General features: G+C 23.9%; 1 protein-coding gene across 1 annotated transcript in view; it reads right to left on the minus strand.

Moving 5' to 3' along the window:
• LOC101240476 (ankyrin repeat domain-containing protein 26) overlaps positions 1 to 12,923 on the minus strand; it is a 74,170-nt gene extending 61,247 nt beyond the window's left edge. The window contains exons 1-7 of the mRNA XM_065817753.1: positions 12,336 to 12,923; positions 8,208 to 8,322; positions 7,937 to 8,110; positions 6,157 to 6,263; positions 5,643 to 5,780; positions 3,400 to 3,626; positions 2,672 to 2,693 (exon numbers count right to left, since the gene is read on the minus strand). Of these exons, the coding sequence (XP_065673825.1) occupies positions 2,672 to 2,693; positions 3,400 to 3,626; positions 5,643 to 5,780; positions 6,157 to 6,263; positions 7,937 to 8,110; positions 8,208 to 8,322; positions 12,336 to 12,631 (1,079 nt within the window). The 5' untranslated portion in view covers positions 12,632 to 12,923. The remainder of the gene's footprint in view (positions 1 to 2,671; positions 2,694 to 3,399; positions 3,627 to 5,642; positions 5,781 to 6,156; positions 6,264 to 7,936; positions 8,111 to 8,207; positions 8,323 to 12,335) is intronic.
• Between the last annotated feature and the right edge of the window lie 329 nt (positions 12,924 to 13,252).

The raw sequence follows: 13,252 nt of genomic DNA on the forward strand, positions 1-13,252 counted from the left end.
AATACAATAACTTAATAATAATTTTGAATTTTTTATTGACTAATTTTTAAAACATTTATATGATCTATTAAGAAATAAAATAAAAAACATTAAATTTTTTTTTTTAATATTATATTTTAACATTATATGATCTATTAAGAAAAAATACGCCTATATGTATGTGTGTATGTACGTGTATATTTATGTATATGTATATGTATGTATGTATATATATATATATATATATATGTATGTGTACGTGTATATGTGTGTATGTGTATGTGTATGTGCATATTCATAAGCCTTTGTACTAAAAAAGTAGAATTAAGCAGATGTATTACAGAAGAGTTAATTTTATTACAGACCAAGAAAGAACATGAAACTATGTTACAAGTATTTGTTAAAAAAGATCAATATTTATTAATGCAATAAAGATTACTACTATAAAACAAAAAAAGTAACATCCTAACTATTTATACTTTATTGTTGACCTTGTACATATACTTTTAAAAAAAAACATGCATATTATAGAGAAATTAATAGAATATAGAAAATGAAGTAGAAAAACTCAATTGAAGTATTAAATAATAATGATTGAATGAAGATTACTTGATCATATACTTTGATTTTGAAAAACACGAAATTTATCTGAAAATCACAGACAAAAGCCGCATGAGTCAGTGGTTTGGAAGACTATGTAATTTTGTTGCAAGAATCTTTAAGCAAATAAATTAAAGCTTTAATGAAAGAAATGTCTAAGTTTCTTTGTGACAAGACCTTACGGTCTTCTTAGAGAATCTGTGTTCTTTATACTTATTCTTAACTTTTTCAATAGTAATTATTCTCTTTAATATTTGTATCTTAAACATTTGTATTTTAAAACTTGTAGAAAAGAACAAAAAAAAAAAAAAAAAGATGCTATTGATTATTTATGGCAGCATGTTGACAAATATTACATATCAAGCTTACAAATTATGTTAATAATTATTATTAACATAATTTATATTAAAAATCAAAGAAATATTGCACTCAATTCTTAATTAAGTTTTTTTTAAAAAAAAAAACATCTTCACTTCCAACAAGGCTGCAAGCAACCACTATTAAACCAGTATTAAGTTACTCTTAGAGAAAAAATGAAATTTGTAGAGCAAGATAACTATTAACAGACGACTTAAAAGATTGCAAATTTTATGAATCAGGAAAATAAGATGAAGGAAGTGAATTCCAAAGGATTGATATTTGAGAAAAAAAACTAAACAAATAAGAATTTTAGGAGCACTTAGGAACAGTCACAGTAAAAGTTTGATCAAAATTTCTAATAAATTTTGATCAAATATCATTTAAAAATGCCTTCGTTTTTTTATATATAAATGCAAATTTTTGAACTCATTAAAAATTGTTATTATTTTAATCCATTAAAATATACTGATTAAATTATCAATATTTATTCAAAACATGTTGGCTTTAGTAAAGTATGTGCTGAAATATTGGTAAAATTCAAATTTTTGAACCCTATTGTATACTTTGTCCACTCAGGTTATTATACCCAAAAATGCCCCAACCATATGCAACCACATATTTTTATTTCTTTACCAGTTTACTTAATAATGGTATCAAAAAGCCTGTAATAATGTTTTAACATCAATCCAAAAAACAGTAATAACAGATATTCAAAAATAATAACCTAACAAAAATAACAAAAACTACAACAACCAAATAACATTTTCTTTACTAAAATCAAAAAAAAACATAACTTTAACATATATGAAAAAATTTATAACAAATTGTTTTGTTAATTTAAAGAACTTTTTAATCTACAATATTTCAAAACAGTTACTGGTCAAAATAATCAATGACATCCACAAAAATCAATGAAAAGGAATAACAAATCGTTTTTTGACATAAAAGAAGCAAATAACGTAATTGAAAATTTCAATATCAGGAAACACTTTTGGTCTTCAAATTCTCAGTTAATTGAAAACCCTCTATGTTTATACAAAAGGGGAATCAATTCAAATTTTACAGACCATAAACAGCTTAAAATAAATTTAAGACAATAAAAGTAAGAGCATCACTTTACCGGTTCAAAAATTAAACCTTATTTTATACAAGATTTTATTGCAACATGGAAGAGTCAAATTTTGAAAAAAAAAATCATCAAATTATTACTAATTCATTTTGTTAGATAAGGAAACTATAACTTTAGATGGGGAATCTAATGCTTAATATATTGTAAAACATTACAACAAATAATACTATAAATAATGATAGAAACATACAGTTAAAAATAATATATTAAAGTATTAGTAGGTCTTTAGATTTTTTCATAAACTCGAATTTTATATAAATATTAGCTCTGGAAAGTTAAAAGAGTAACTTTGGATTGGGGGGCAACTGCCTAAGTTTGAATATTGCGATAGCAAATCTGTATAAGTGCAAATGTTGTTAGTACAAACAGAATAAAACTAGAATTTCATATTTTCAATTCATTCATATGCATAAGTGCACTACACTTTTAAATTTTTTATAAATAAATACGTATTTGAGGAATTCAATAAACTTAAAAATTAAAGTCCAATAAATAATAATCCAGATATTGCAATATGCAATTTCTTAAATATGATTTTATTAATCAAGTAATTAAATAAAATAAGAAGCATTGTGTTAAAAATTAAATATTAAAAAACCTTACCTTTCCTCTGACTTTTCTGTAACTAAAAAGAATGTATATATTATAATGTATATATTATAATGTATATATATATATATATATATATATATATATATATATATATATATATATATATATATATATATATATATATATATATATATATATATTATATATATATATATACATAAATATATATATATATATATATTTATATATACATGTTTACATACACACATATATATGTGTATGTGTGTGTGTGTGTGTGTGTGTGGGTGTATATATATATATATATATATACCATTCTTGGAATCAGAAAAAACTAGGTCGGCAATAAATTGCTGACCTTAAACTGTTAGAGGTCGGTGAAAAATATTTAACACAAAGGGGTTACTATAAAATATAGAAGGTTGGCAATTTTTTGCTGAATTCAAACACCTTTAGATGCCAACCCTAATTCCGAGGGCTATATATATATATATATATATATATATATATATATATATATATATATATATATATATATATATATATATATATATATATATATATATATATATATATATACTACATAATACATACATGTACATACTACATACATGTATTCAATATACTTTATTAAACTCCTCATTAAAATGTTTTAAATTAATTATTATAATAATAACATTAAATAGTTTACTGCCTGGATTTGAACAGATTTAAAATTAGTAAAAAAATATAAGCAAAGGAATTTGTAGAATAAAGTCTACCTTCAAAATTATCAGCAGGTTGTCCAAATATTGGTTTTGTTGGTATAACAGCAGCAGTAAAGCTTATTGCTGACCCACGAGATCCAGATGAACCAGAAGGGGAGAACATTTCATTGAGAGATTTTGCAACTGGAGAAAATAATGCATCTTTTGATAAAGGAGATTCTCTGCTCGTTGGTGTTTGTCTGTTTACTTTTGCAGTGTGAGATTTAAGAATAGCACAAATACTAAATAAATATAGAAATATTTTTAAATACTTAAAAAATAGAGCATCCGTTTTTATACTAAAAAAAACTTTTTTAAATGTTTTCAAAAATAATAAAATTTTAAAATAATAAAATAATAAAAATATATATATATATTTACATATATATATATATATTGTTTATATATATATATATATATATATATATATATATATATATATATATATATATATATATATATATATGTATATATATTGTTTATATATATATATATATATTTATACATATATATAACAAAATTTTTATCTTAGTAATAGTTCTTTGCAACTGAACTTTATAAATTCAAAAATAAATTAAAGCTTGAAAATTAAAGAATTCGTGTTCCTTTTAAAATAATAATTTTAAATAAAATCAATGCATTTTTTAAATGGACACTCGCAAATAACTAACCTTCAAAAATCCTGCTAATGTTGGTAATCTACCAATTTTTAAAACTATTTAATAAACAAAAAAAAAACAGAATTTTATAAAACAGAACTTTATAATCAGCAAGTAAATGCTATAAATCAAAAATAAGGAGATTTTGCAGCAATGCTTTATAAAAGTAAAAATATCTATAGAACTTCAAAAATGTTTTATTTTGTATTTCAAAAAATTAAAAATTATTAAAAAAAAAAGTGTAAGTACAGAGATTTGAACCACAGAGTTTCAGTTCAAAACGCTGCAAGTTAAACAATTTGGCCACTAAGGCATATTGTTTGACAAATGTTTTAACGCTGTTTATTATTATTTATTATTATTATCATTATTAAAAGATTTTATAAAATGGCAAATAAATGCTATAAATGCTATAAAAGGAGATGTTGCCGCAATCCAATTTTTAAGTAAAAGTAAAACTGTAAAACTTTATATATGTTTTAACATTACATAACTTAAAGTTTACATAAGTTAGATATTTGCATGGACTTTTGATCATATTTTCTTATAAAAAAATTCTGCAACTCTTTCTTGCTATTAACTTGGCTGTAATGGCTACCATGAGTTCTGTCCAAACACGCACAAATGAAAAACAGTAGCAGCATTAAATTCAGTATTAAAATAATATAGGATGTGCTCATTTACATGATTCAAAATCCAACTGATATGTTTAAAAAAATCATACATTAGCATTTTGAGTTGAAGGAAAATGTAATTTTAAAACTTTTTCTGATGTGAGTAAATCAAAATGCAACTGTAATGTAAATTCTTTTATGATAATTCACATTTTGAATTGAAAAGAAAACATGCTTTAAAATGCACAAACAATGTTTTAAAAAACAGTATAGTCGCACTTTGAAACATTTTAAATCATGTGCTTGTCTAATTTAATTTAAGTCAGCTTCTTTTTATTACATTTAGTAAAACTACATAATACATTGTAGTTTATTTTTTAAATGCAGTGTATAATTTGCGGTAGTGGAAATGTGATTTTTATTTTTGAATTCATTTGCTTTATTTGTTTTTTAATTTTTGTTTAAACTGATTGATTTAGGTATTATTGCAGCGGAGTGTACATACATCAACTGACTGAAAAACAGCATTTTTTTAAAATGTCTGCTCAACCCCTCAATATGTGTTCTATATAATAAAATAATACTGGAATTAAAAAATTGTAGAAAAAAAATATTTTTAGGGGTAACATGAGAGCCTTAGACATTAGGCGGGTCCCTAATATTATCAACAACAAAAAAAAAAAAATTATTATAACTTTTTTTTCAATGTTTTTAATAAAATGATGATTTTTGAAATAACAAAAAGTTTTAAATTCCAATATTATTTCATTTATATAACACATTTTATGTGGTTGAGCAGACATTTCAGAATATGCTGTTTAAAGAGCCACCCTAATATATATATATATATATATATATATATATATATATATATATATATATATATATATATATATATATATATATATATATATATATATATGTATATAAACATGTAAAAAAATTATTTCTTTTTATGCATTAAAATTAGAAAAAAAATTAAAACCCAGAGTTTTTGTAGTTTTCTGCTAATTGATAAGCAGTTGACCCATCTTTATCAACCAATAAAACATCAGCATTGTTTTCAATTAGAAGCTCAACAATATCTTCATGGCCATCAATACATGCTGCCATTAATGGCGTTCTAACATGTTAACAAATAAAATGTATTAAGTAATGATAAATACTGAACAAATAAAATTACTAAATATTAGAAAAAATATTTAAATAGAAACAATTTGAATTAAAAAAATACATTAAAATTATATTTAGCTATAAAAATTGTATTAAGTTATTATTTCCATAAGCATTTTAGCAATATGGCTAAGAATGTAAACTGTCATTAATGAAGGTCTGCGTGGTTGCGACAAATAGAAAATAAGAGGGAATAAATCAGCAAAATTAAAATAAAATATTAAAAATCTATTATAAATAATAATATGAATAACGACATAAGGAATCAATAAAATATGTAGAAAAAGGTGTAAATTAAAACAATTAAAAATTATAATAAGATTTACCTTCTTTGAGAGTCAATGCAATTAACAGCTACATACTCTGTTAACAAAAAATCTACAAAATCTTTATTACCCAAGGCACAGCATAAGTGAAGTGGTGTAACTTGATTCTGAGAATTAAAAAAAATTAAACACAAAACTTTCAGCATAAAAACCAATTACTCAAATATTTAATAACAAAAATATTGTTATTACTTTTGAGTCATTTCAATTCATTATATCGGTATAGGGAAAATTATACAGCTTCATATTTATAATATAAATTACCAGTGTTACCTATTAATAGTACTGTACATCTTTTATTAAAAAAAACATTTGATTAGGTATACAAGTGTCCATGATGGTAAAAGTAAAAATACTAGTATATCAAAAAAAAATTCTTTTTTCAAATCCATGCTTTATGCAAGCAGAATACTATTGGGCCTAGAAATTCTTTTTTTGTTATCTTTTGTAGAAGGAAAAATTACTGTTTTTTTTTTTTTTTTAAATTTAAAAATTACTGTTTTTACTAAATTTTTGTTTTTTAACTTAATAACTTAAGACTAATTAACTTAATAACTTAAAACAATAGGTTTTGAATCGCTGCGCTTTAATGTCTTCGAAACTGCAAATAATTTGCAAATCAATGATTTTTGTGACGTAATACGCAATTCATATCAAATACATAAAATGTATGGGAAAATACAAATTAAATTTTTGCTAACTTAATTAACTTTTTTTGGTCAAATTTTTCCATTTCCTTGTATTGCCATCGAAAATGATTAAGTGTGCAAAATTTGAGCAAAATTGGTTGAGAAAAAAGCTTTCAAAAATTGATTTCAAATTTTGTGGCACACAAACATATATATATATATATATATATAGAAAGTAACCTTATATAAAGCATAAAATAGGAAAAAGGTAGTTTTCTAGCAAGAAGATTTTAACAGCATATAAAGAAATAGTGCACAAAAACAATGCATTGCTGCAATCAAATTGCTGATGATCCAGAACATACAGCTTATTGATTGACATCACTTAAATAACAATTTGAAATTAATAACTTGAATTATATATGTGTCATGGTTTCAATTAAAATTAATACTAAATTTAATGTTTTGACTAAATCATTTCAGAATAATAACTTCAAGTGTGTAACGTTGCTTCAATAAAGATTACTGATTATCCCTCCCCCTTCCCTCCAAAAAAAAAAAAAAAACAACTTGAAAAACCAAAATCAGTAGGAAAACACATTGATTTTACATTGCATTTAAAACAAATTATCTTCACTTGAAAATAATCTTGTAATAAAAGTTTTATTTCATTGAACTAAAACTTTGATTAAAACTAAATAAGTAGAAAAGAATTTTGGCCAAAAACCAATACCAAAGCTGATATTAAAACCAATACCAACGCTGATATTAAAACCAATACCAAAGCTGATATTAAAACCAATACCAAAGCTGATATTAAAGCAGAAAGTTTCTGTTCATTACCAACAACAATAAATATGAAGACAGGAAAAAACTCCAAAGGATTAATGTGTGAGAAAAGAGATGCAACTTTTTTGGATGGTGAGTGATGCAAGATTCAGTTTTGAGAAGATATAAAAAATAGCCTAAGCATTAACCATGTTAGTATTTGTGTAGACAGAAATGTACTAAAAAATGCAGTAGTTTCTTTACAATGACGAATAATTTTAAAAATATATTTATATTATTAACAACAAATGACAAACTTTTTTACTGTTATAATATCTATTTTTTTCAAAACTTATTCAAAAAATAGATTCAATCATCCATACCTTGTCTTTAACATCAAGTTTTGCATTATGGTCAGCTAACATCATACCAATTTCAATGTTACCTTGAGCAGCTGCAATATGCATTGCTGATACATGATTCATATCAAAAACATTTGTTTCAGCACCATTTTTCAAAAGACATTCTACAATTTTTGTATTGCTTTGTTCACAAGCCTGGTTAAAATTAAACAATCTATTATTTTCAAAGTACTATAAACTTATATCATGATAATGATTTTTCATTAAATATAAATTTTCATTAAACTTTTACCTTCATTAATGGTGTTTTTCCTTCTGAATCACTCATGTTGACATTAGCACCGTTTGATATAATAAACTCGACAATCTCTGCAAATCCTTGTGCACATGCCAAATGAAGCACAGTTCTAAAAAAATAACATTACAATTTTACTATTAAATTTAACAGGATGTAAAACACATTTTATGAAACTTAAAATGCTGTAGAGACTTATAATGCTGTAACTTAAAATCTAGAGAGTGTAATCTAGTTATTGCTATCTCTAGAGTGGTAAAAGCATCATTCACACAAGCACATTATTAGCCATTTTTGTACAGTGTAATTTTTTTTTAAAAATTCAAATAAATTGTTATTTATTTAAGTTATTACACTCAACTTTTATTTTACTTGATCGTTAATTTTATAAAATATAAAGTATCTTCAGCAGTTTTTAATATAAACTTTTGACAATCTTTTTAAGAAAATATTTTTTTTTAATAATTTACTTTTTCTGCAACTAAAAAACCCAGAATATAAGAAATAGTCTATTAAAACTTTTTGAAGAAAAGTATTAATATCTCAAGTTTTAACCCTTTTATTATAGTTAATATGTGTTCTTCTATTTGTTTTATCTGTTATATGTATCATTTCTTTTTTATATGCTTTTTAAGGGTTATTTTGTAGTATACTAAAACAAATACTGCACTTGGCTGAGCTTAGATTGTCTGCATATTCTTATAACAAAGAAATATATCAAAATACTGTCCTTCTGTATAATGAAGCTGTGAAATGTAGTCTGTCCTGTCATTCTTAAGCAATATCAACTCAAAAAAGGAGTCCAGCATGCAATATCTTCTGGTTTAATCGCCCATTTAGTAAAAATGCTAGCACCAATGTAGGAAAATGCTTTTTGAGACTGATTGACAAACATTTCCCTAACAATAACAAGCTACATAAAATTTTTAACAAGAATGCAGTCAAAGTTAGCTATAGTTGTATGCCAAGTGTAAAATCTAACAAAAATTCGAACAATAAATATATTATAAGCAACAACACAAACTCTTATCAGAAAAACTGCAACTGCTTTAACAAAAATCTCTCTCCATTGTTCAACAAATATTAAACAAACAACATTCTATATCTAGCAACTGTAACTTCTGCTAATGAAAAATTCTACATTGATATAGGCAAGACTCCTTTTAAATCAAGATATACTAATCACGTTGAAAAGTTGTTTTTTTACACCTAACTTTTTATTTATTTATTTGTTGATCTATTCTGTAATATTTCACTCATTATTGATCATTCTTAAATTGAATTTTATATATATATATATATATATATATATATATATATATATATATATATATATATATATATATATATATATATATATAAAATTCAATTTATATATATATAAAATTCAATTTATATATATATATATATATGTACTACTTTACTGAAAACATATTAAATGGCTACATTACAACTTAAAATATTGACTTATTCTATAACATCATAAATACTATGCAATCTGCTGTATCTGATACCATATCTCACTGTAATTTTAAACATAAAAATCATGAATATATTACTCCAAGTTGGAATGGCTATGTTAAAGGTAAACATGACATTGCAAGAGATGCATTCAAGCAATGGATTTTTTTTTAAAGGATATATATATATATATATATATATATATATATATATATATATATATATATATATATATATATATATATATATATATATATATATATATATATATATATATATATATATATATATGTATATATTGTTCAAAGTGGTCTAAAGTATATGGCACTTTGTAACATAAGAGAGTTTACAATAAAATATCATTTCTGTTATGTTTTTAAAACTTTTTCTCTTTTAGATAAATTGAAAAATACTTTTACTATACTTTTAAAATTCAGTTATTTCTTCAGTACTTCTTATTTTAGCTCAGTTAAAATATTTTAGTATTGGTTTAATGAAATTTTATTCACATTTAAATAAGTTGTAAGTTTTGTTTTATGTATTTATAAATCTCAGTTGAAATTTTTTTTACTTTTTTTTTTATAAAAAAGTGGATGAAGAACAATGACAGTTTTGTTCAATGGCAGAGAAGAAAAACTTACAAAAAAAATACAAAAAAACATCATATATACTATTTCTTACTGGACAAATGATGAGACTGATTCTGAAGCAATTGACTATTACCTGAAAAAATTCCAATTGGTTGTTGATGTTGTATCAGGTGAGTTAATGTTTTCCTAAAGTGAATATGTTTTCATATTTTTTACTTGTGCAATAGCAAAGTAGGCCCTACCAGCAAAAATTTGCTGAAATGTGGCTCATCTGGGTCATATTAGTTTCATATTTAAATATATTATGATGTAATTTTAAATAAAATCAAATTTAAAATAACTTTATTGAACTTAATTCATTAGAATTGAAATTTTAGTGGAACTCGCAAAGAAATGTATTGCAAGTGGTGGAACTTGCAACAAGGTATAGCAAAGTAGTGGATTTTATTAAGAAAGGTACCGTGAGCAGTGGGACTAGCAAAAAGGTAAAGCAAGTAGTGGAATTTGCAGAGTAAGGTACTGCAAGTATTAAAGCTTGCAAAAAAAGTACCACAAGTAGTAAAACTTGCAAAAAAAATCACCGCAAGTTGTGAGACTTGCAATAAGGTACAGCAAGTATTGAAACTTGCAATTTTTTTGATAGGCAGTTCTGGCTTACATTTACATTGTGTCTATTGTTGATTATCATATAGTTTTATAAATAGAATTTTATATCTTAATCATTAACTAAAAGCCAAGACACAAATTGATTTAAATGTTATTTCAAAATATGTTTTATTTAAAATAATTTTTTTTTCAGGTTGGAGGGGGTCACCTGCTCTTTCCTCTGAAAAATGGATGACTATGATGCATCTTATAAAGTTGTAAAAGATATTATTAGATTAAAATCTATCATTTTAAATCTTTTTTTAAACCAAGTTATTTTTTTTTTTTTCAGGTTGGGGGGAGGGGTGAGAGAGGAGAGAACACACCCTCTTCCCGCAAGTTGACGGTGCGCTACTAGTACATATTGTAAAGTAGTAAATATAATTTTCATTTTTTATGATATACTTACTTTTTTAAATAAATATACAAATTTTTATATAAATGAAATATTTTTGATAATAGGGTGTGTTATACCACAACTTTCATACCCATCATAACATAAAAAGACACTCTCTTATTTGGCGGTGGTCTGAAAGAAAATTACAGTAGCTTTTTCTATATAAAAATTACCAATTTGTCAAAAAAAATGTTCTTCTATAGAAAAAATACACAATTTTTGGTGGTTAAGATGGTGGCTCAGCACCCCTTTATGCCCCCTGGATATGCCTGGTGGGTAGAGGTTATTTTAAATTTGTAGCCCATTGTTACATCTATCTTTTGCTACCAAGTTATAAGCATTTAGATAAGAATTGAAAAAATTATATTAATTTTAGCTAATAAAATTTTTTGACCACGGTTTCTTCAACAAATCCATATATAATGGTACTTAAAATGTCATAACTTTTTTTTAGGATTGTTCGATCTTTATAACTTTTTCAATTTTTAAATTTTGAATTCTTGCTTTTTCTAATGATATATAACAACCTAGAATTTGATCAATTTAAAAATTTCAATCCACCTACATATAAAAAAAAATTATAAACAATTATAAAAAAATTATAATAAATGAATAAAATATAACAATAATAATAAAAAGAAGAATATTGAAAATTAGAGGCGTTAAGCTAGGTCTATAAAAACATTATAACAAAAGTATAAAAAACTCCTAATAAATGCACAACTTTTGAATTAATTGCAAAGCTAATAAGTTATTTAAATGATACTGTATTATTATAAAACTTATTATTTTTATCAAATTTTAAAACAATAAAAAGTATTAAAATAAAAAGTTTTATAACGACAGCTCATAATTTTTTTATTTATTGTTGGGTTAAATAACTTTGAAAACTCAAAATAAAACATTGGTTAATAAGACACAGTCGTGTTTTATGTATATTGCTACTGTTAATAAAAAGACTGATACACCAATTATAAACCACTTTTTCATAAATTTAATCCAACAGGTATCCATAAATACAAATAAACACACCTGTTTTCTTTATCTGTTTCATTCCAGTTTACTTTCTTTTTATTATTTGCAATTTCTTTCAATTTTAGCAAATCACCTTGCCAAACTGCTTTTGAAACTTTAGATAAATCTTTGTTCTTTACAATATAACCATTTTTATTTTCTGATAAACCTATAAGATCTATACTGCTTCCTGATTTACTTCCAAAGGATAAGTTACCTAAGGAAGTTTTTTGTAACTCAGTTGGTTCTTCTTGTTTTTGGTTTTTTTGTGCAGATTTTCTCTTTCCTGATAATAACTTTTTTAATCCAGACATTTTGTTTCATTTTTTTTGAATAAAGTACATTCTTTGAAAAATAAATTTAAAGACAGGTGCAGAGAAATCAACTTGCATTTTATAAATCAATTGAATAGTAAATTAAATTAAGATTTTCCGAGATTGTTTATATTTTTTACCGGCCATTTTTAATTCGATTCTAGTGTATTAACAAACCATAAACTACTTTTCATTAAAAAAGAATGGTAAATTTAATATCGTGTGACAAACCACATGGAGAATATATTTGATTTTTTGGCGGTCGTCAAGGTCGATTTAAGTAATTTTCGTTAAAATTAGATGTAAATATTTGCCGTTTTTGTCTACGGGGTGATAATTTACGGCAAAGATGATGAAGTATGTTAAGGGCCAAAAAGACCTCCAGGTTTTATGTCTCTCGTCACTGAATGAAACCTTTTATTCAAGACTTTTTTTTAACTTAATTATCTGCTTTAAATAATTTTAAAGGTAAAAGTACAAAAAAAAAATTCTAAAAATTTGAAAAGAAGAAAAAGAGATCATTTTGAAATGTTTTTTACAAGAGTTGCTTGAAAATGTTTTTCTGTTCTATTATATTCCACCATTCTGTTAAGGATTTCAACGTTCTCTCAACACGTTTTA

The sequence above is a fragment of the Hydra vulgaris genome, chromosome 14 (genome assembly GCF_038396675.1).
Source record: "Hydra vulgaris chromosome 14, alternate assembly HydraT2T_AEP".
In the NCBI taxonomy this organism is placed as follows: domain Eukaryota; kingdom Metazoa; phylum Cnidaria; class Hydrozoa; order Anthoathecata; family Hydridae; genus Hydra; species Hydra vulgaris.